Consider the following 21,612-nt stretch of genomic DNA (forward strand, 5'->3'; position numbering starts at 1 on the left):
ATTTACGTATCCCCCCCCCCCATGATGAAGAAACACCTGATCAATTATCAGTCATTAAGAAAAATACGATTTTTTATTAGCTTATATTAATCAATACAAAATTAATCTAACTTACGAGGGAAGCCCAGTTCAGGACGCTAAAATTAGGGGCATTGTTAAAGATCTCTCTATTAAATCTTCAATGATTTGATCTCGTCTTCGAAGGATAAGTTCGTTTAATTGAAAAATATTTAATGATATGTATGTACAAACGATCGATGTATCGAAGCTGGAAATCCGAGTTCCTCCTTAAGTTTAGCGTTACAAATTTGTAAAGAATTCGAGACGAAAACGAAGTGGACCGTGTTATCATAGTAGGGGGCAGAGAAAATATTATTTTTCTAAGGAAAGTATTTTTTTGTATTTCGTTAATTTCGTGTAAATCTTTGCGGACTCGTAAGCCTAACTGTAAGAATATAAAACAGCGCGGGTAAAGGAACTAACGCGAGCATCGCCGGATGTACGTTGATGCCACACTGTGTTGCAACGGCGACGATACCGTACGCGTGTAATAGCCAATGGCCTAGGATAACTATCACGTTCTTCATATTTGTTATGGAGCTCAACAACAACGACCTCATTTTCTGGAAAAATACGAACACAATAAATTTTATAATTCAGACCTTTATCGGTAAACAAAGGCCTTACCTGATTCAATTTAAACGCGAAGTGAGCTGCATTAGATAATATCGACAACGTTATTGTTATGTATGGAAATGAGTAATCTGCAAAAAAATCACAAATGTACAGAAAATTACATTTTCTTGGATTAAGTGCTAAAAATAAATTAATTAACTCACATATTAGGCCAGCGCCAATCGCATGCAACAATGCTAGAACTGGATAGCAGTATAGGGCGGCATAAATAGAAAATTTCCCGTTGACTGGTAAAAATTTCATAGCGATAAATGGCCTTATCAACAACATGATAGCTATTCCTAAGGCGTAACAGATGAAGACCATAGTATACCTGAAAATGAAATCATTCATAAATCTGTACAAAGAGAAAATATCATTCGACGATTCTTTGCGTACTGACAAGGGATAAACAGCTTCTTGTGTACAATGTAGAGAATCTTCATAATTCGGACTAGGATTGTGGAACAACGTGTACCAGTCTGAAAGCTTGGTCGTTCTACACGATGTGATCTTGAAAGTACCTATGGGTTCGGACAGTTGCACCGTAATGATAGAAGCTGCGACAACCTCGATTAATGCAGACAGGTGCAACATGATCACTTCCTTGGGTATATTGTGCCGCAGAGATGTACTATCAATGCAGAACCAATGTAACACTAATGGCAGTAACGCCATAAACCCTAGGTACAGCCAATCGTAGAATATAGGCTCGTCGTTGCATGGTACACAGATCGAAGATGCGTTTACCCTGAATCCTTTAGGGCACGCACCACAATCTGTCCAGTTTCCATCGGGCAATAGTTCTCTTCCGCAATACAATCCAGGGCATGCATTCAAGACACTCGCTTTTGGTACTGAACACATGGAAACTTATAAACAGCGAAATGTTTATAAGTATCGTGACTATCACGCTTGTATTTATAATTATTTCAAACGTCAATAAAAATAGTTTGAGGTTAGACTCGAAGAATAATAAACAGAGAAGCTTGACATGATCTCGCAAACGTTTACATTATAAATTCGGCTATATTTTTTCGGACAGACTACAGTTCACGGGAACGTGTTACTTTCAAAGTTTCGCAGATTGTTTTAATAAACGAGTTGTCAATTGTAACGAAGTGTGCGACGTCATATTACGATTGGATACACAAGTAATAAATAGATAAATCGTAGATCGCTGAAATATCTAGCGTTGCGTTAATTATTATTTGTTGTGATACTAAGAAAATTGAAAGAGAAGGAAATGTGTTATTACGCGAAATTCTAATTAGAATTGAAGGTACATTATTGGTGGTGGATCGATATTTTTGCTTTTATGCAATCACGTTTCACGGAATTTTTATGTTACTTTATTTTTATGTTAGTGCGTTGAAAGATTTCAGGATATGAAAATATGTTCGTTTGACATCGACTTTAAAAATTCGGTTTATCCAGTTTTCGAGACTGGACTATCCGGAATCTATGTTAGTTATTCGAAACTTTCATTGTTGGACTTATTGTGAAGTATATATCGATACATTACTTTCGATCTACTAAAATCGTTAGAAAAATTCCCATGTGCTCCCTGTGTTTTGCAACAGATGAATTTTCATTCTGCACGAAGGTCCGCGGTGTAATAACAAAAAAATACCGCATTAGCAAAGCAAAGGGCAATTCTCTAGAATAAATTATAGTGCAAGTGTTTGGTATATATTGCTGCAATTACTTGCAGATTTAAATATCCAACATTTCGATAACCATATCGATAATCGCATTTCTAGTATACTCGCTCTATCGTACGCGCCTCGATATAAACGAACATCGTGAAAGATCGATAGTAGTTCGATAGTATCGAGACGGATCAACGATTCTAGTGAAAAAAGCGACGGTGCAAGATGGCGGCCGCAGTAAAGATTCGTAAAGTGGCGCGCCCTGGACGGTTCGTGTTTGCTCGTGTTCGATCGGCAATCTCCGGCCGAGGATTGCCGAGCGCACATTACTATTTTCAGGCACACAAGGCACCTCTTGACGGGTTTTCAATAAGTGAAGAGGGCGACGGTGCAAGGGACCTGGTTTTTTTCCTTTTTCCATTGAAATCCTCGATGCGGTGGATGTTGAAATTGTAGTGGGTCGTGGGTGCGCACGCGATAAAAAACCGTACGATGATCTCGGGGATACGGCGGCGAGTTGACGCGTAACAGTCTGTCGGTCGGTTCCGGCAAAAATGAAAGAAGCTCGTCGGTCCGAGCAGCTGATGGCGGCCGAGTGCTGTTCGAGCCTCTGTGTCGTCCCCCATCACGGCGTTTAAGTGAGTGTGTGCGTTCGGTCTGCGCGTACGAAGTGCGGCTACCGCGTGCGCTACAAGAAAAAGATAATCCTGTGGGAAGATAGATTTTGCGCGGCGAGAGGACCGCCTCCTTAGACGGGTCTACCGAGGTATTTCGTAACGGTGCTTCTTCTCTCGCGCGGCTCCTCTGAACCCGACACGCAGGCAGGCAGGCAAGAAGGCAGACAAGCAAGCGAGCGAGCGAGCGAGCAGTAAAGCAGGCAGCAGGCACGACACGGTAAGCCTGCTCTACACACAAGCCGTTTTCTACTGTACGCCGCCCGTGAATCGAATAATACCCGTAACAAAAAAGTCCGAGGGACCGAGGCGGGTTTCGACGTATCATCACCGGTCTCGGTTTCAGGTGACGCGTATAATCCACCGTACGAACCAGCAAGGAGAGGAGACACGGTGACGGTGTACAACCGCTTCTCTGCGAGCTCTACACGGTGTAGGTGGGAGCATTCGACGTACGACGACGGGGCGTGCGTTCGCGTGTGACAACGCCTAACAAGCGATCGCGCCCCTTTGCTCTTACTGGCCCGATATACACAACGACGTGTGCCGGCCGATTAACCATACGAATATTTTGTCGTTCTCGGAGTCGTCGTGACACTCGATGGATCTCGTCGATTGAGCAAGTCACCGAACCCCCTCTCGACAGTACGACTAACACGACACGTTGTTCCCCGTTGTTAAACACGGATAAATAATCCTCCTCGTGCTATGCACGCACGACCATTAAGTCTCACCCCTCTCCGGCCCAGGAACGTCTGAACAGTAGGTTTACCGTGTCCAGGGATACCACATACTACACCGAACCCCTTGGTTCACGAAAAACCAAAAAATATCCCTGTGAAGTACCGTATTTGCCCTCGTTGTGACTATAGTGAGTTCATCCTCTTCTACGCGGAATGCGGCTTCCTCGGAGTGGATGCAATCCTCTTTAGTCGCGTCCAGCGCCGGTAAAGGCCAGCAGAGGCTCGAACGTATATCCAGCGTTCAACCTCCATCCGGCTCTCACGGTGCCTCTGCCAACGCCAACGCCAACATGGCGACTGTCAACCTTGTGGATATGATAGATCCCTTCAACATGAAATGTCACAAGAAGAAGTCCAAGAAGTCCCAGGGGTCATCCCGTTACCGTAACTCCCAAGATGTTGAACTACAGCAGTTACCGCTGCTCAAAGGTTAGTCACCGTCAACATCTTATCATTTTGCCTGTATTAACATGGATACAGCAATGTACTTAATGTCTCTACCATGTCTATTCAATGTCTGGTAGATCCTTAAACTTTTGTACACAAATGTATAGGTCGCATCAATATTGCTGTATCCACGTTACGTGAACTACATGGGAATGTAGCCTCTGTTTCCATAGCGTTACTCTAGTTTTATCGTATAGATCGCTATGGTTAAAGATAAACAGCATTTTACTAAAGTGCACATATCCTTGAACCTCTACGACAATTGGCAATGCATCTGCTGTTCTAATATTAAGTAATTACGATATATAGATAGAGCAGAATTACATCTCGACAGTAGACAGTGTCACCACCCGATGTTATCGATTTCAACACGTACATTCCTTAAGATGCATTCCACTCTGATTTTTCTCAATGCAGTTGCAACCATTTCGAGTAATTGCATCATTAGGCAATCATGCAACGAGATCATGACAAGATCATTTACTCTAGCAACCGTAGAATCAGCTGTATAATTTCTGATTGTAGTTTGTTCGGTAGGATTATGCTTCAAGACATGTTTGAAGAGTGTGTCGGGTTCCTGAAGTTTTTAATAGTAATCTTCGTTACGTAATATCGAGCGATACGCGTAGATAATACCGATCTGATATTGTTGTAGCTGATACATTAGATTGCTCGGTACGGCGTATGCTCGGAATCAGCCGAAGCTAACCTCAAAATTTTCGGGGCAAAGGTGTACACCCGTCCATACTGAAACCGAAAGTTTGTTTCGTATTTCTGTTTGGACGGTGTAATGGCAAACAAATACGCGTAGAAAACTCGATTCGTTCGGCGTTTTAAGCGGTAACTTTCCGCTTTGCGAACATGGTTCGGTGTACGTTCGTATTGACGTACGTTCTGAAAATCGATGAGGAGCAGTAAAGCAGAGGTCAGTTCGTGTTACTCGACCGATTTTCCCTTCGATAGACATTTTCGAACGGTTCCCGACGATTTTCATATTCGTCCGTTCGAACAATTTCAAAAGGAAATCGCGCTACAAGTATTTCATCCCTGTAAAAATTTGCATTCGAGAAAGATAGTCGTCGCTCGGTGCACGGCAACATCGCATAATTCGCGAAGACAGAAAATCTACATTTCGTCGCTTGCAAATTTCCGTCGCGCCATGTGCGAGTCACCTTACGTCACGTATTTTTATCGCTCGCCTCGGGGATTCTGTTTGTCAATTCTGTAAACCCTGCACGATGACGGGACCACCGTCCAGTTAGCTAGAAAATCAGATTAGCTGCGAATTCTGATTCTGCTCTTGTTGATTAGGCCGTTCCCCTGCTGCTCGTCCTTCGGATCGCTCTTACATAACCTGTACAAGCTTATTAGCTTTTACAGTTGGACGTCACGTACATACGGCATAGACTGTTGATCTACAAAAACTACTCGGCTTGCACATGCTGTCCGGACCGCGATTTCGAAACGGAAAAATTACACTGTCGTCTGCAAATGCTGTAGCTGAAATCAGACACGTAAAAATGATTCGGACGCTCTAAAAGAAAACGATATCTTTTTAAGGTAGATCGATTAGTTTACTACAGGATGTTCAAAGAAATTTTTTCAAAATTTGCTATTGGTCGGAATTGTAGAGAAAATACTAAAAGTTGTATTTTAATTGACTGTGTCAATTATATGCATTATAAAAGTTTAAAATACGACGTATATTGAAAAATGTAAGAATCCTTAGATTTATTGCAGCTAGATTTACTGCGATTTTTAGCATCTTTGAACGTTTGTAGCTCACTGCAATTTTGAAAGTTTCAGAATGTGTTTAATTGATGCAGATTTGCGAAACGTGTTTTCTAGATTTTCCATATAAGCCCCCATAAAGAAGTTGGAAAATGCCACTTTTAGTATTTCCTCTGCAATTCCGACAACTTGAAATTGCACCAAACGAACCTGATGTTTTGTAAGCTATTAGAAGCATTGGTTTACTAAATGGTGTGCAAAAACGATTTTCCAAAAATTACAATTTACATAGACGATACAATTTAAATAGTAAATAGTTATCGTCTTTTTATTAGGAGTGCCCGAATATTAATGAGTAGACACGGATTTTATGTATCTATGACAAAAACGAGTAGGTGTAATTTAAAACAGTAAAAACATTAGAAGAATTTAAAAAAGCTTCACTCCAGTTTGTTGCAATTCAGGTAGAAATATTTTATTTTGCATAAAGATCCGCTGTGTATTAAAGAGTGTCACTGTAATATCAATTGCTTTTGTCTAAAAAAAAATATTTTGGAGGAAAGGGAGTGTTATAATCATGGTAACCACGAAGAAAACGGTATGGGAAGGGATTAGGGGAGAGAAAATTGTTTCGGAGTTCGGCGGTATGCAATACTGCGTCGAGTCAGTCGTCTGTGTATAAACACACATGATCAAAAGTGTCCCGGCATTGGCTGAGCGTGGGTTAATTCAACAGCGTAACCTCGGTTAGCTTCGTCAGCTAGGAGGCAACCCGTAGGGAAGCCGCACTATTTTCACGCGAGAGGATATACTTGAAAACAGTATACAGTGACCCATAAACTTGCGGTGCGTTCCAACGAGCAGCGGTTATGCGAAATATACAGGCATCCACCTTGCAGTAGGCAGTGTCGTTCACCTCTGCCAATAAAACAGCAGTAGTCCTTAGTCTCTCTCTCTCTCTCTCTTTCTCTCTCTCTCTCCCTCTATGTACTTCGTTCGCTTACTGTCTCTCCCCCAACTCTCTCTCACTCGCCCTCTTTCTCTCTCTCCTTCTCCCCTCACACTTATTTCCCGTCTCCTCACTTCTACGTTCAGACGTTCAGTCTCTCGGACGTCTCTTTCTCGTACGTCGTTGCATACATAACCTATACGCACGTGTTTTCATCGAGAGTGTCGTGCACGCGTTTCACCTATCGACATGCCACGCGTTTCGCCAGCCGGGTAAATATTACGTTAATTTGTTTACTCGTTGATTTCTTCGTCGGACACGCTTTTGTAAACACGGGAGAACATGGTTGTGTATCACTAATCGTGATTTATCACTAGACAGCGGATTTTATGCATTTATGACAAAAATGAGGAGGTGCAATCTAGAAAAGTAAAACCATTAGCAAAATTTAGAAATACTGTTACATTATTTTCAATCTATTAAACATATTAAGAAAGTAAATAAACTTCCACTTCTAACATTTTTATTTTGCATCCGCTATCTATTTATTACAGTGATCGCAGAATGAGGAACATTTTCATTTTTTTTACTAGAAAGTGGGATTGAATCGGTGTTTTCCTTTAGCAATTGCGTCGACGACAGATGATAGTTGAGTGCAGAATTATTAGTAACCAATATTTTCGGTCCACAAGATTGAACAAACAAGTCGAATTCATTCCCAAGAACAATTGCCGATTATCCGAAGGAGGGGCGTTCAAGATATTCAAATTTCCCGCGCTGTAACGTCAAGGAATTCAACAGTTCGTTTCTACGATTCGTGTAAACGTGATTTTCTTTGTATATACAATAGTTCCGATAAATCATATAACGAAAAATCTTCATGAAATATCTCATGATCAAGAGTCAGTGAAGATTCAAACAGTGAATAAATAGAACGCCCATAAACTATGTATGTATTTAGAAAAGATTTAATATTTAGAGTATCATTTATGATGTCTGGCTTCATTGACGAGCGCCCAAAATAAACTGAAACGCAGAAAATAAACAAGAGGTTATAAAACCGACATGGAAGCCAAAGTGGGAAACACGTAACTAAAACAAACAATTAGGCCGCGGATCTTTGTGCAAAATAAAAATGTTCAAAAAAGTCGTTTATATATATTTTTTAAGCACGAGTATTTTATATCAAATTAATCGAAAAATTCAGAGCTTTCCGATGACGTACAGTTCAAAAAGAATGGTCACCCATGGTGGTTAATGATACATATGTACAATAATAGAATTACGAAACAAAAGGTCGCGAATTTAGTTGCCAACCTAATAACACATAACAGCATTTTTATATCCTTATATTTTCATTGTTTTAAGTTACACCTACGAATTTTTGTAATAAGTGCATATAATCCGCTGTCTACAAATAATACCTGGAACTTCGTAACCGTTCCGAACAGTTTTGGGACGGTTTCGATTGTTGTACGTTCGTTTGTCCTTTTTATGAATTGAAAATCATACGTGTTGTGGCAGAAGTTGTGTGCTACGTGGTGGGTCGTAATGCCACCTGGTAGCGTAGGGTCGCTCACGTAGGTAAGCCGAGGTCTCATGCGGGATTTATGCGTTGCATAGAGTCTGCGGCACAAGACCATGGCAGGGAAATGTGTTTCGGACCGGTTAGGTACTTGGGGGAGACTATAGATACAGGCGATTGCGGTGCTTGAGAGGATTTTCAGAAAGATGGCATCCAGCCGGGGCAGTAGTCGCTGAACATTCCGCTGCGGACGTATACCTAGAACTCCTACCGGCTACCCGGAACCGTTTACAGTGACGTTCCGAATCGTTTCAAACTGATTCGAATTTTAAATCCTTCCTTTCTATCCGGCTCGCTCCCTCGGGACGAAATGGCGCCGGCTGGACCCGCGTGATCACTTTATTCGCGAATTTTCTTTTAACGTTCCCACAGTTCAAAGAAATGTTAAATGATTAACCGAGTGATGTTTCGATTTACTTTCTCTGGAATTTTTGTCAAAAATTTTTTTCACATCGTGTAGCAAACCACTTGTTCTAATTTTTCAAGGAAGTTAAAATCGTATGGTCCGATATTAAATAAGTTATCGTCTTTCCAGGAGTTTCCAAATATTAATGGGAGGAAGAAATGATTTGTTGAAAAAAATTGGCTTGTTTTTCCCACGCTTATGTTTATAAAACTTTGATCACCGGGTAAAGTGAGGCCTCCCCGATGAGAATGAGGTCAAACGCACCATTATTCGAACAATTTTAAATTAAAATTCTAACACGAGCGCCGCCTGTTCAGCGAATGAGACATATATGTATTACTGGAGCTGAAAGTAGTTCGAATAACATCACGTTTGGTCTCATTTTCGTCAGTGAGGCCTCATTACCGGCCGTGGTGAAAGTTTAATGAATATTTTGTGTTAGTCAACACATTATGTACATATATGAACAATTCCAAAACTGTCGTAGCACCGCTGTTCTTTTGATTCAGCCAACATCGGAACACATTGTCGATCCTCTGATTTGTTTGTTTTGATCATCGATCGAAACGATCAATTGGATCACACGTGAAATAAAATTCCGCTGACTCGCCTGATTCGATTGTCGGGTAGAGCGTCTGTTGAAATGAGAATTGGCGCAAACAGCCAGCTAATTCTCATAATTGACAAACACGGCCCTCTCGACCAAAAATATTTTTGGTAAATTGCTGTTTCCGATTCGCAGTAAAGGAATCTCTGTTCTCCGTTCGATTTGCACGAAAGATCGCAATGATTCATTCGGATAACGATTCGCCTCGCTGACCGGTCTTAGAGGATCGGCTCCCGTGCGTCCTACGAATAAGACTTATTTAGAAACACGTAGGTGTACAACCGGCATCTGCCTACGTTCCAACAACCAGCAGCCTAAGTTCTGAAGTTGTGCTGCATCCTCGATCGAAACTCGTCTAAATTGAATCGGATTCGGCTAGTGGAAACCCGACTTTCCCCTTCAGAGCTTCCTCTGATCGTTGCTGCGAGACGGAAGCTAAGAACTAAACTCACGATCGTTTACAGTTTACAGGATGTTTCGTTGTTTCGAGAGAGAGAAAGTCGCGTAGTGAGCTGGGAACTTGTTTTCAACGAAGAAGCTTCAAAATTTTTAATATTTTAAATAATTGTAGGCAGAGGTTTCACTCTGGGGACTTGAATATTATTTCTAGCTGGTGTCGAGACGAATCCAACGACCTTAACCCTTTGCACTCGGAGCTATTTTAACTCGAGAATTAAACATTTCTTTCGACCTAGAATGATTCCCTTCTGAAATTGATATATCACCTCGTACAAAACTTACATGTTTAGTAATTGATTATATACCAACATATTTAATAATCTGAACAATATTTTGAATATGTAATGGTACAGCAATTTTTAGTGGGTAGAATAATTCCAGTTTGAAATTGATGTATCACCTCGTACAACACATAAATGTTTAGTAATTGATGAGATACCAACATTTAATAATCTGAAGAATATTTTAAATAATGGTACAGCAATTTTTAGTGGCAGGAATAATTCCATTCTGAAATTGATGTACATAACACCTCATACAACACTTGAATGTTTAGTAATTGATGAGATACCAACATTTAATAATAATTTGAACAATATTTTGAATAATGGTACAGTCAATTTTTAGAGTCTACTCTGACGGTTAAACCTTGAAACAACGCTAAAACAATTTTGTCCAGAAAAAGATCGGGTTTCCAGGCGACTGTGCGTCGATCAGAGATTTGAGGCTCCCGCGGCTTGGCTTGGCTTGATAGTTTTCGCTGTCGAGGCGTTCGTAATTGTTCAGCTGACCAATTAAAATCTTTCTGGCGGCTATCGATCCGGAACGTTAACGTGGTACGCTTTAACTGTGGACCATGATACTGTATCAGTGTGTCGTCCCTTTTGCCGAGGATGGACATGATTGGAGAATTTTTTCCAAGAAGCTTCAGAAGCTTGCCAAGATCCACCGTTTTTCTACTAACTTTTAATTACTCGCACACGGTACTTACAGTCTGGAAACTTTAAATTTAGTGTTTCAAGCATAGACGAAGGAGCCGTCTACACAAGAAAATATTTATTTTGCATTGAAGTAGTTATTTTATTCGATAGAAATTTATTTATGTTGGAGTCATATCAACAGTTCCTTGTGAACAGTTATGTAGAAAGTGGAGTGCAAGTAATCGAAGGTTAACGAATAAAAATGATAATGATAATCGACAATGTTCAGGACCAGGATTTCGGCGAAACTTGCCTCTGTGTTCGCAATTATGATTGTGTGTCCGTGTGCGCTGTTCGTGTCATATCGCAGTGGTCACACCACCTAATCGCGATAATCGTTCCGCGGACAGATAAAAAGTCTCGGATTTATCACCGCGGGGAAAACGTCTCGGGCCGGGCCACGCGATGCTCAAACGGAACTTGCGTTTCGGACGGGGCTCTGTTGGCCAACAACGCTTCCTTTCATGCCATTTCACTCTAAAACCCTCTCGCATCGAAGAACTAGCGAAAAATAACGAGACCCAGCAATGCAAACACTTAAAAAGATCGTGTTACGCAGGGTAAACGGCGCAACCGTTATAGTGAACGTGTAGAACGATTATGTCAGGCCCTTCGCGGTGCTGATTCGCCTAATTTTAAGCAGCGAACACGAGCGGAGTCGTGATGCGGCACGCGTATGCCCTCGAGCGATACGGAGTCGCCACCGGCGAGCGTTTTTCCACTTGTCGCGCACGAAATTAGACTAATTTCGTACACTTCCGGTTTCCTGTAGGGTTCTCACGCGGCCCCCTCCCGCCCCGTGTGGATTCAGCTTAAAAGGTCCCTTTCTTCACCGAGGAAATGCTCTTCGGAACCCACGATTCACAGATACGAGGACAATGCTGTCGATAACATACTTAACTCCTTCAATCTTTATGTCGGGTTTAGATACTCATCGAGGAACGTGTTAATAGATTATTTTCATATGTTTAGCACTTTGAAGAGAAGAAATGAACGTCTACGTAGCTCCTGTGTCTTGCAGTTGACGACAAATTTCATTTTGCATAAGAATCCGCAGTCCAATTATTATCGAAGACGTAAACGTGCTTCGGCGAATGTTTCAAACAAAAGTTTCTTCGTAGTGGAGGTGTTGAGGACATATTTTCTTATTTTTGTACACTCGGTGTATCGTTTTTTTAATCTCGATTTAATTTTAATATGGATAGGATTTCGATAGTTCGACGGAGCATCATCCCCGACGGTTCTGCCGTAACTTTCGCCTAAGGCCGGCTTCCGGTCGTGCGCCTCAAGGCCGCGACACGCGTAGGCGAAAGAAAATGCAATTCGCGGATGCATTAACATTATTACGCGAGAAGCGGAACAAACTGCGAGCAGAGCTGGGCTTCGAGAATACTACAGGGACACACGGAGCATACATTAGCGGAACCGTGCCGATATCGTAACGCATCGCGAGCAAATATTTTCACCTGCCCGTTCCGCTACCTGCTGATATTTATTGTCTGTCGTCTTCGTTGCGTAATAATCGAACGGAAATATTGCCATTATGTAATTCGCACAATGTTGCGCAAGGGCTGCCACGCCGGTTGCGGCTATTTTCAACAGAATAAACAATCCCCGCCTGTAATCAGCTAATAATTCGTTTGAAAGAATATCGCGCTCGATGACTCCCCTGCCGAGGCAGACCTTCGACCAGCATTTTATTTTTCGAAGCGACTTCGAAATGGTGGAGGATCTTATTGGTTGAAAGAACTTCGTTCAATTGTTTTAATCGATGTGTGAACAGCGATGTTTCGCAGAGATTTATTATCGTTATTATTTATTTAATGGTTTAAACCAAGTATGGTTTATGTATCAACTTAACTTAACTTAAAACTAGTTTATACAGCTTCTACTTGGTTACACTACTTTGATGAAATTAAATTTTAATTGCACATCGCACGGATTTATTAACCTTTCAATGGTTTCGAGAGAAAGACTAGTATCATTTTAAAAAAAATCAAACCTTGGAAAAGTCGCAATCTTTTGCTTCGCTTGCGTTAGTGCGAGTCTCGCCGGTACTCGACCCTTAGCTGGCTCGGTCGTCGAGTGTGTTTACCGCTTGACTAATCCCCAGCGCAGCGGTGGGGATACAATTTGCACAGTTACCGTAGACACCTCTGCGACAGTTACGGAGTAGATACAGTATCAGCCTGTTCCCTCAAAATGATTCAGAGCGATCGTTTTATTTCTTCATTCATTATTCGAGTAGACGGTTTTCCTGTTTCAAAATCGAAAGGCCAGTTCACAGTGAACGTACTTCCGTTTTCAGAGTTGTGCACGTGCATTTATCGCCGACTTGTTTCTCGGCTTGGCTCAATTAATGGTGCGAGGAAGCCACGAGGCAAAACAGTGTCTTGTTAGTTGAGCAAACTGTATCGTCCGATTAATATTAATGTTATACTTTTAAATGGACGTTTCCGGCCTGAACACGTGACCATAATCCTAGTATTCGGATCGTGGCATATTAACGTGAGCACGTAAACGGTTTTTTAATTCATGGAATGCGCGAATGACATTAAGATCTTGTTTCACTTGTTGCACTGTCAGATTTGGATGAACGTCTTCTTTGTCGTACTGAATTTCTGAATTCTTTGTTGTAATATTTCGATTGAGAATTCGTAGAATCTCCTCTAAAAAATTTGCAATTACACGCTTCGAAGTTGCATAGGAAAATCGAAAGATTCTCGGTGTCTGTAGAGCGAACTAACGAGTGCCAGCGAAATAAGCATAAAGTAAACGCGGTGCACAACGAGCACGAGAGCGAATAGGAAAAAGACATTAATTAGCGAATGAATGAGGTGAAGCGAAATAACGAAGACAATGAGCACCGTTTCGAACGACTATCGCGAGTGGCGACGGAGGGGGTTGAAATCTGGATCACGAACGTAAAAGAGAGAGAGGGTTGAGCTAAGAGGAGAGAGAGGAAGAGAATAGGAAGGGAGACGCCTCTCTCGTGTCACGTGTTTATGTACCGCGCTCGACCGTGGACAAAAGTCAACAAGCAAGCACGGTTGTCGGCGTGCGTGATCATTTTTGTTTGGCTCAGCGTGTTTGCCGAAGAACGGTTGATCAATTTTTCCCGGGCCCGGTGGTGGAGCCGAGCGTAAGCCTCTGTGGTTCGCCTAATTGACGGCGCCATTGATCGTCACGGTCACTGTCAAGATCATCGGCGGTGCAGAAAGGATGATAGCGCAGTTTTCCGGGCGACGACGAGAACAAGCGAACAGAGAATGAGAGAATGAACTTTCTCGTATCGGTATAAAATAATCAAAATAAAAATGTTCTGCATTTATGGTAGGAAGCAGGAATAAAATGAAAATTGAGTTACATTGAAAACGACATCACGGTATTCTTACATTTTTCTAATCGTTTGCTGTTTTATAATTCGCTCATGCAAAATTTCTTTATCAAAGCATAAAGATCCGCTGTCTACTAATCAATGTACTTCCGAAATTTCCATGGACCTCGGAAATGAGGAAATTAGTACAATTTGATCAATATTATAGTTGGACTAAATAATGTAAATACTCTATTAAAAAAAAATAACACTCAATGCAGTAAGAAAAATTCGCGAAGTTCTTTCTATTCGAGAGAATATAGCTTTCTAACAAATCGGAATATTTTTAGCACACCTTCCTTTAAATAATCGCACAAGGCTGACCACTTCGTAAGTTATCAATGATTATTGGATCGAGCTGTGACGCTAGATTCGCATTGAATTAAATTGTTGTTGCGTTCAACGACGCGAGTGGGCGTGGCTTGATTGCCCTTGAGCCGGAGTGTTGTATGCAATAGCTATTCTAGAACGAACTCTTAAAAATCACTTGGTTCCGACATCGTTACACGAGAAACTCTACCCGAAAAAATCAGAAGCCGAAAAATAAGGACCAGAGCCTCTACTGTACGTGTAGTGCGTTCTCCCGGGTGGTGTTTTGTTATTTTTTTTCCACTTCCGATTTGGCCGCGTGCTCTGGGGAGAGGGCTCCGCAGCAACCCGGTTGTCCTTGTTCATAAACGCAGGGAGATAACGCGCGACGAACAGTGAAAGATGCAGCGATGCGGCTATTGTTTGCGCGGCTCTTTCCCATTAGAATGGAACATGGGGGAAACGCGTGCACGCGCGGGGACGTCGAGACTCGACGACGCGAAAACCGCTCGACGTCTCGGAATGATCGATCTTCCGATAGCTTGCTTTCGCGGTTCCGCGATGTCCCGGAATTTTAGCAGCACCTCCACGTGTTCAGACTAGAGATACCCATTTCACGTGTATTAAAAAAACACGTGTACACGTGTAATTAATATAACCCGTGCAGAAGTCCGCATACTATTTAATACACCGATATACGTGTACTGAAATACACGTGTTCATGTGTATCAAAATATACGGATAATACGTGTACATATAACTGTGAACTTGAATATACTGGTACACATGTATTCAAGTGCCCGTGTATTCAAGTACACGGATCATACATTGAAATTGTTGGATTGTCAATAAGTTACCAGCACAATGAACTTATTGTTCGCTGTCAAAAATGAATGAATGATCTCAGAATCGTATCAATAAACAGAGATTACGAGGTACAGCTTGTCAAATCTAGCTGTGCGGCTGACAAAAACATAGGAATGGGCAAACAAATACAAAAATTTCCCCTTGCGGGGGACATTCTGCCGCACAGCTAGATTTTACAAGCTGTACAGTAAATCAGTGTCGCCAGACTGAGGAAGTCGAGGGGAATTAAGTATCCCCTCTCTGATGACCAGTCCAGTTAACGGCACGGGCACCGTGGTCTACAGTCTACGGTCTTATTGTTAGTGGGGGACGTTTTGGAGTGTGCGCTTGGTGAAATGGGATAGTGGAAGGGGAAAAGGAGGAGAATGTTAAATAAATAAATATTACGTTAATTTTAAAATGTGCTATCTTTTTGTCCCGGAGTGTAGATTCCACGTTCGTCCCAACGTGCACAAAACGTCCAAGATCTTTTTGGAAATTTTTTGAACGTGTCTAGACTTCGTCAAGCGACTACGAGTACAAACAGAAAAACCCTGAAGAACGTGGTTGCGATAAGGGAGCGAAGGTCGCGTTATCGTGTCCGGGGGGCGGAGGGAAGGGCGATAAGCTTCCGGAGGTAGCGTGAACATGGAGTCTTTCAAGTTTCCCAGGGACCGCTTTGAATTTCCATGATCCACATCCCCCTGTAGAAGCGCCGCTTTGAACGCCGTGAATTATTTCATCGCGCCAAGACGCGGCCACCGGCATTCTCGCCCCGATTCTTTCGCAACCGTGGATTTTGTCGGCTACCGTCGAAGAGAATGGGAGAACGAGGAATGCGAAAATCGAGCCCAATTAGCGAAACACCGAGCGCCGCGACGCCATTCGCCGCGCGGTGCTATTCACCAGCGTTTTCTGTCGATGCACATCTCTCTCGTCGTGGATGCTCTCCCACTCTCTCCCTCCCTCTTTCTCTTTGTCTGTTATTAGCGGAGCATCTCCCTCAATGGCTGGCGTGTCAATGTCAATGGCAGAATCGTCGAACGCGTTTGTTTACTATCGAAAACCGCTCGCAGAGCTGGCCATTAACATAATTACCCGCGGAACCTTGGACAAGGTGCGCTCATCGACAAAGATGACGCAAATCATATATGCTCGACGCCCGTCAAATGTCGTCTAACGTCCACATAGTCTGCGAACTTGATTCGGTTTCGCGAGATTTTCGCGTGAGAAATGCGGCACTCTTGCGCCGACTGCTGAATCGGACATTTATTTATTTATTAATGCCGTGAACCATGTTTGGTTTGTATAGCATACATTAGTATAACACTTTACAAATAATAATGAAGTATACACTTTGTTCCACAAGAGCCCGTTGGTCGTATTTTCTAAAAAGTAAGGAATTGTTTATAATTAAATGCATTTATTTAATATGTTGTCCAGTCGCCATCATTGTCGATTATAGTCTGGCACCGTTTACTTTCTGATCGACGCATACGAATCTGCAAGTGATGCGAACCTAGCAAATCTTCGATTGGTCCGAATAAGGTGATACGTCAATTCCGTCCTAATAAACAGAAAACTGACAAGGAAAGGACCTCAAGTGTCCGACTTCGATTTTGATAATTTTTTGTGATACGATGGTATATGGATCCCTAATGATGTCTGCAAAATATTGGGCGTAGTTACTCAATAGTTTAAAAGATATAAACAATTGAACTTTCGCGCAACCTGCTTATACGGCTAATGGTAAAGGTATGAAAGTTTAATTGTTTATATCTTTAAAACTATTGAGTAACTACAGCTAATATTTTGCAGGCATCATTAGGGATCCATATTCCATCGTCTCACAAAAGATTGTGGGATCAGGACCCCCAGGTCAAGTATACTGTAGGAGATTGGGAAGAATGGTGGGAGGGTTCCGTGGGTGAGCGCGTTAGTCGATCGGCTACCACCAATGAGGCCGGGGTTCGATTCCCGCGGCGGCGGTGCCCTCATTTTTCCTGAGATCCTACAAGATTATCAAAATCGCAGTCGGACACTTGGGGGGTGCTTCCCTTGTGAGAGATAAGTAGCCGAATCTGAACGCGGGGGATGTAAATCACTGAATGTAAATTCATTATAACCATAAAAGTATGGATAACATCGCATGTAGACACACACAGGGTACTTACAATTTGTATTATTGTGTGATATATAAAATGCATGCTAGATCAAAGATACAGGAACTCTGAACCATTGGACGGTTCAAAACGTAGACCGTACTCACTGATGCGAGTCCCACAAACTACAGTCGAAATACATGCTATTATGAAGTAGTCGAAGTATACAGGGTGTCTCAGCTGAAGGAGGCCACCTAAATACCTCCTTTATTTTTAATGGCATAAAAGATATTTATGGCATAATTTAAATGGTATCGAAGGAGGAATATCATAGAAGAACAATCTCTTTTGTCCGGTTATTTTTTCAGTTTTTTCAAGGTCATCGTTATTTTTTTTATCAGGAAAACTTATTTTTTTTATTCCATCTTGTCAATGACTTAAACTCATATTTAAATGTTTCTTTTCAGCCGCTATAAGATGGAAAAAAAAATAAGTTTTCCCGATAAAAAAATAACGATGACCTCGAAAGAATTATGAAAGAATAACCGGACAAATAAAAATTGTTCTTCTATGATATTCCTCTTTCGATACCATTTAAATTATGCCATGAATATTTTTTTGTGTCATTAATAATAAAGGAGATATTTAGGTGGCCTCCTTCAGCTGAGACACCCTTATATTGCGCTCCGGGATAGCTTAAAACATGGACTATCTCATCTGTTTAACAAAAAGGTATGGATAACAGCCCACGTTACTGATTTAACCTGAAGGTATTCTAGCCAACTGTTCAAACAATTGGAGTAAACGGATGCGTCGTTTAGTGACAAAATTAGGAACAACACGCTCTTGTTGAACGGACTGTATATCGTTATTAAGTTAATATGAACGGTAGACGGTAAATCCTAATCTTACATTTCCGAATCGGACATTTACGAAAAACAAAGAAATTCCTTGACCTCGAAATACGTTGTTTGGGGCGTAATTGCGAACAACTGTTTCCTATACGCGTTACCAAAGAACAAAGTGTACTTCATATTCTTCTTCAAGCAACATTCCGTTGTATATCCAGCAGAATTTTTGTCAATCCTAGCTAGAGCAGCGAAGTGGAGATCATGAACGACGTTGCTGGCGATTCGGGAAACCGATGAAAGCATCCCTATATTTTCGGACCGACCATCGCTGGCAGCCTCGCTGTTAACGCTAAAATGGCAAAGTAGATCGTCAACGACGCTGACGTCTCCGAGGAACCAAACTGTTCGGGAAACCAAATGGAAACCGAGTCGTGCGATGCGTAGCAGCATTTATAGCTGGAAAAGCAAACACAATCGCGATGATTCAGAGTTCTCGATGGCGCGAGTCTCAGCTGGTGTTTGGTTGGTCCGTTTCCCGAGTTGGCCAACCCAGAGCGTTTCAAGTGGCGGGGGCTGCATGGTATAGGATAATAGTGTAGTGGGACGCGCGTAGTAGATCGCCCCGCGATAAAAACCGGTGAAAATTAGTGGCGAGCCACTGGCTCGGAAGTCCTCTCTGGCAAAGAACCGAACAAGGCGAATATCAACTCCCTCCCTCCTCCTCCTCCTCCTCTCTCTCTCTCTCTCTCTCTCTATTTTGTGATCGATCGATCTTTCGCGATCCTCTCCTCGCCTCTCAGGGTAGTCCTGGCTAGGTGAAAGAGAAACGATCAGCACCGGTGACCCGTGAGTCATTGTCGAGGTCAACCCGATAGCCAACAGTTAGTTGTTGGTCGGGTCGAGTGCAGCTACGACCACTGCGAGCAGATTCTCTTCTCGACGTCCTCGTGTCCAAGGGAGATCGTTGCTCGATCTCCTCTTGTAGATCGTTGTGAACAAACTTCGGACAGATAACAGTTTATCGTTCAGACCGCGCTGAAAGCTGATACGCCGGATTGTTGCTCAACTTTCGCTACTCGCTGTCGAATCGGTGACTTCTTATTGGGTGATGCCAGGCTTCGATGCTCAAGAGGACTTCCGGTTGAGGCCGGGTGGCTTTGGATGATTGGCTGGCGACATCGCTCGGGGTGAGCATTATGCATCTACAGTTTATAAAAATGTTCAAAAAAGGCTGTGAAATTCGACGGAATTCAGTACGATTTTTACTTACTTTGGACCTACAAATGTTATTACTAGACTGCTAGACCGCTACGTAACATCTTTTATGGTCATTGGTTTAAAAAGTAACGGCCAAGTTTGAATAATTTAGCCCTCCATGTAACTCTTTAAAAATTAAATAGCGTTCTTTTAAACTAATTTTTACGAACGGTTTTTTAAGTATTGCAAGAGGTATTTCTAAGCTAACGAACTTGGCCGTATTTTGTTTGATCTCACAACTTTTTACGGCCATAGGAACTTGGCTCCTGTTTACAGGATGTTTTTGCTGGGATTTCATCAATTTTTGTTGAAATTTCATCAATTATCAAGTAGGTGTCACAGAAAAAAAGTCCTTTTCTAATCTGCAAGACAAAATCCAAATTCGATGTATCGAAAATTAACTTCCATGCAAGCAACTTCATAATTTCAATAACTGTGAAATGAAAAATATAAAACCGGTCATTTGACTGGCAGTGATGGGTTTAGTGTTAATAAAGACTTTATGCAACGAACAAGGGCAAAGTAATAATATCTTTCATTCTTCAATAATGTTCATAAGCTACAACTAATACATCGATGTTCTTAAATTATTTAAATGTGTCCACCGTTTTAAATTGCAACTACATACTACATACCCACTTTTCTCATTAATGCATAAAGTCCGCAGTCTAGTTATGACCAGAGTAGGGTAATATTCAACTAATATTTAAAAATGTCTTTTTGAATGTTAGCCATAGAAAAATAGCCATTAGTCAAAACTTTTTGATTAATTAGTGATAACTAAATGGCAAATAGTTAATCACAGCTCTAAGTAATCGTTAGCTATTGCTTATTAATGAATTAGTAGTTGATGATCAGTCATCAATCTTTAGTCATCAGTCACTATTGTGCGATTAACATACATTAATATTATTAATTAGTTATCACTAACTGATCAAAAAGTTTTAACTAATTTTGCTATGACTAACATTTGAAAAGACTATTGGTCATTTTTAAATATTAGTTGATTATTGCCCTACTCTGGTTATGACCAATGAAAATAGGATTTTATTTGGTACCACTTCCTTGAGATTCGTCTACAGAAATTGAGAATTGCATAAACATTGTCAGTGTAGCTGTGAATAATCGGGAGGCAGAGAAAATATTGTTTGCCGTGTTTGGAAGGATCAGAATAATCCACGAGCAGGGTAAATCGGATTGACTTTTGTATTTCATCGAGTTTGTTCATACTCGTTGTCAGGTGAAGTCTGAACGCACAAAGGCCCGTGAGTCCAGCGATAACCGTACAATGCCGGGGTCCGTGAAAGGCTCGAATTTCTGCTGAACAATAGGTTTAAGGCCGCTAATGCCAAAACGTTTCCGAAGCAGCCGGTGCATAGTCCGCGTCGGCTATGCAAAAGGCAATTAAACATCTGGCGAGCTGTTTCGTCGCGTGACGACAGACGCGTAAGTTCTACATACGTAGGTACGTCGATTGTCGCATTTCCGTGATTAACAGGTGATTCGCCATGTTCCGTGTCTCCGGCAGAGTTGGGCAAAAATTTAATCAACGATTGGCGATTGAATCAATCGTCCATTTTCCAATGATTACCTTTTTTAATCGTACACATTAATCAACCAATCTTGATCAAAATTTTAATTGATTACAATGCCCAACTCTGTGTAATTATTAGGTTGAAGGGAAAAAGTTCTGTCGTATTTGAAATAGGCAGATATTTGCAGCATTTGAAATAAGGGAAACAGGAATTGACAGATTATCTGAAAGACGGCAACAAGTTGTTACATATAATGGAAATTATATCGTTGAATAATATTTGTCTCGTGTGACTCGTCGTCGGAGAAAGGAAAATGTAAATGAATTCTTCCTTTATTGATTTAAGTCGTGTTTTTTAGTTAAAAACAAGTATAAGTTCCATATATTTTTCTATAAATTACAACCAAGCTTGAGAGCTATATTTAGTAC

General features: G+C 41.5%; 2 protein-coding genes across 5 annotated transcripts in view; one reads left to right on the forward strand and one right to left on the reverse strand.

Moving 5' to 3' along the window:
* Window positions 1-44: 44 nt before the first annotated feature.
* LOC143210436 (JNK1/MAPK8-associated membrane protein) lies at window positions 45-2,650 on the reverse strand. Its single transcript, XM_076427318.1, has 4 exons — window positions 1,079-2,650; window positions 840-1,009; window positions 688-764; window positions 45-623 (listed from the first exon to the last, which is right to left on the reverse strand). The coding sequence occupies exons 1-4, from the start codon at window positions 1,540-1,542 to the stop codon at window positions 408-410; spliced, it is 927 nt and encodes a 308-aa protein (XP_076283433.1). The 5' UTR covers window positions 1,543-2,650; the 3' UTR covers window positions 45-407.
* Window positions 2,651-2,682: 32 nt separating this feature from the next.
* Window positions 2,683-21,612, forward strand: part of Wdb (serine/threonine-protein phosphatase regulatory subunit widerborst) — a 59,849-nt gene continuing 40,919 nt past the window's right edge. The window contains exons 1-3 of one of the 4 annotated variants that reach the window (XM_076427271.1): window positions 2,683-3,221; window positions 3,348-3,763; window positions 3,874-4,173. In XM_076427271.1, coding sequence (XP_076283386.1) covers window position 3,763; window positions 3,874-4,173 — 301 coding nt within the window. In that variant the 5' untranslated portion in view covers window positions 2,683-3,221; window positions 3,348-3,762. Of the gene's footprint in view, window positions 3,764-3,873; window positions 4,174-21,612 lie in introns of all 4 variants that reach the window. The other 3 variants (XM_076427273.1, XM_076427272.1, XM_076427274.1) reach the window with 3 other exon arrangements.

This window comes from Lasioglossum baleicum, chromosome 7 (genome assembly GCF_051020765.1).
Source record: "Lasioglossum baleicum chromosome 7, iyLasBale1, whole genome shotgun sequence".
Taxonomy (NCBI): Eukaryota; Metazoa; Arthropoda; class Insecta; order Hymenoptera; family Halictidae; genus Lasioglossum; species Lasioglossum baleicum.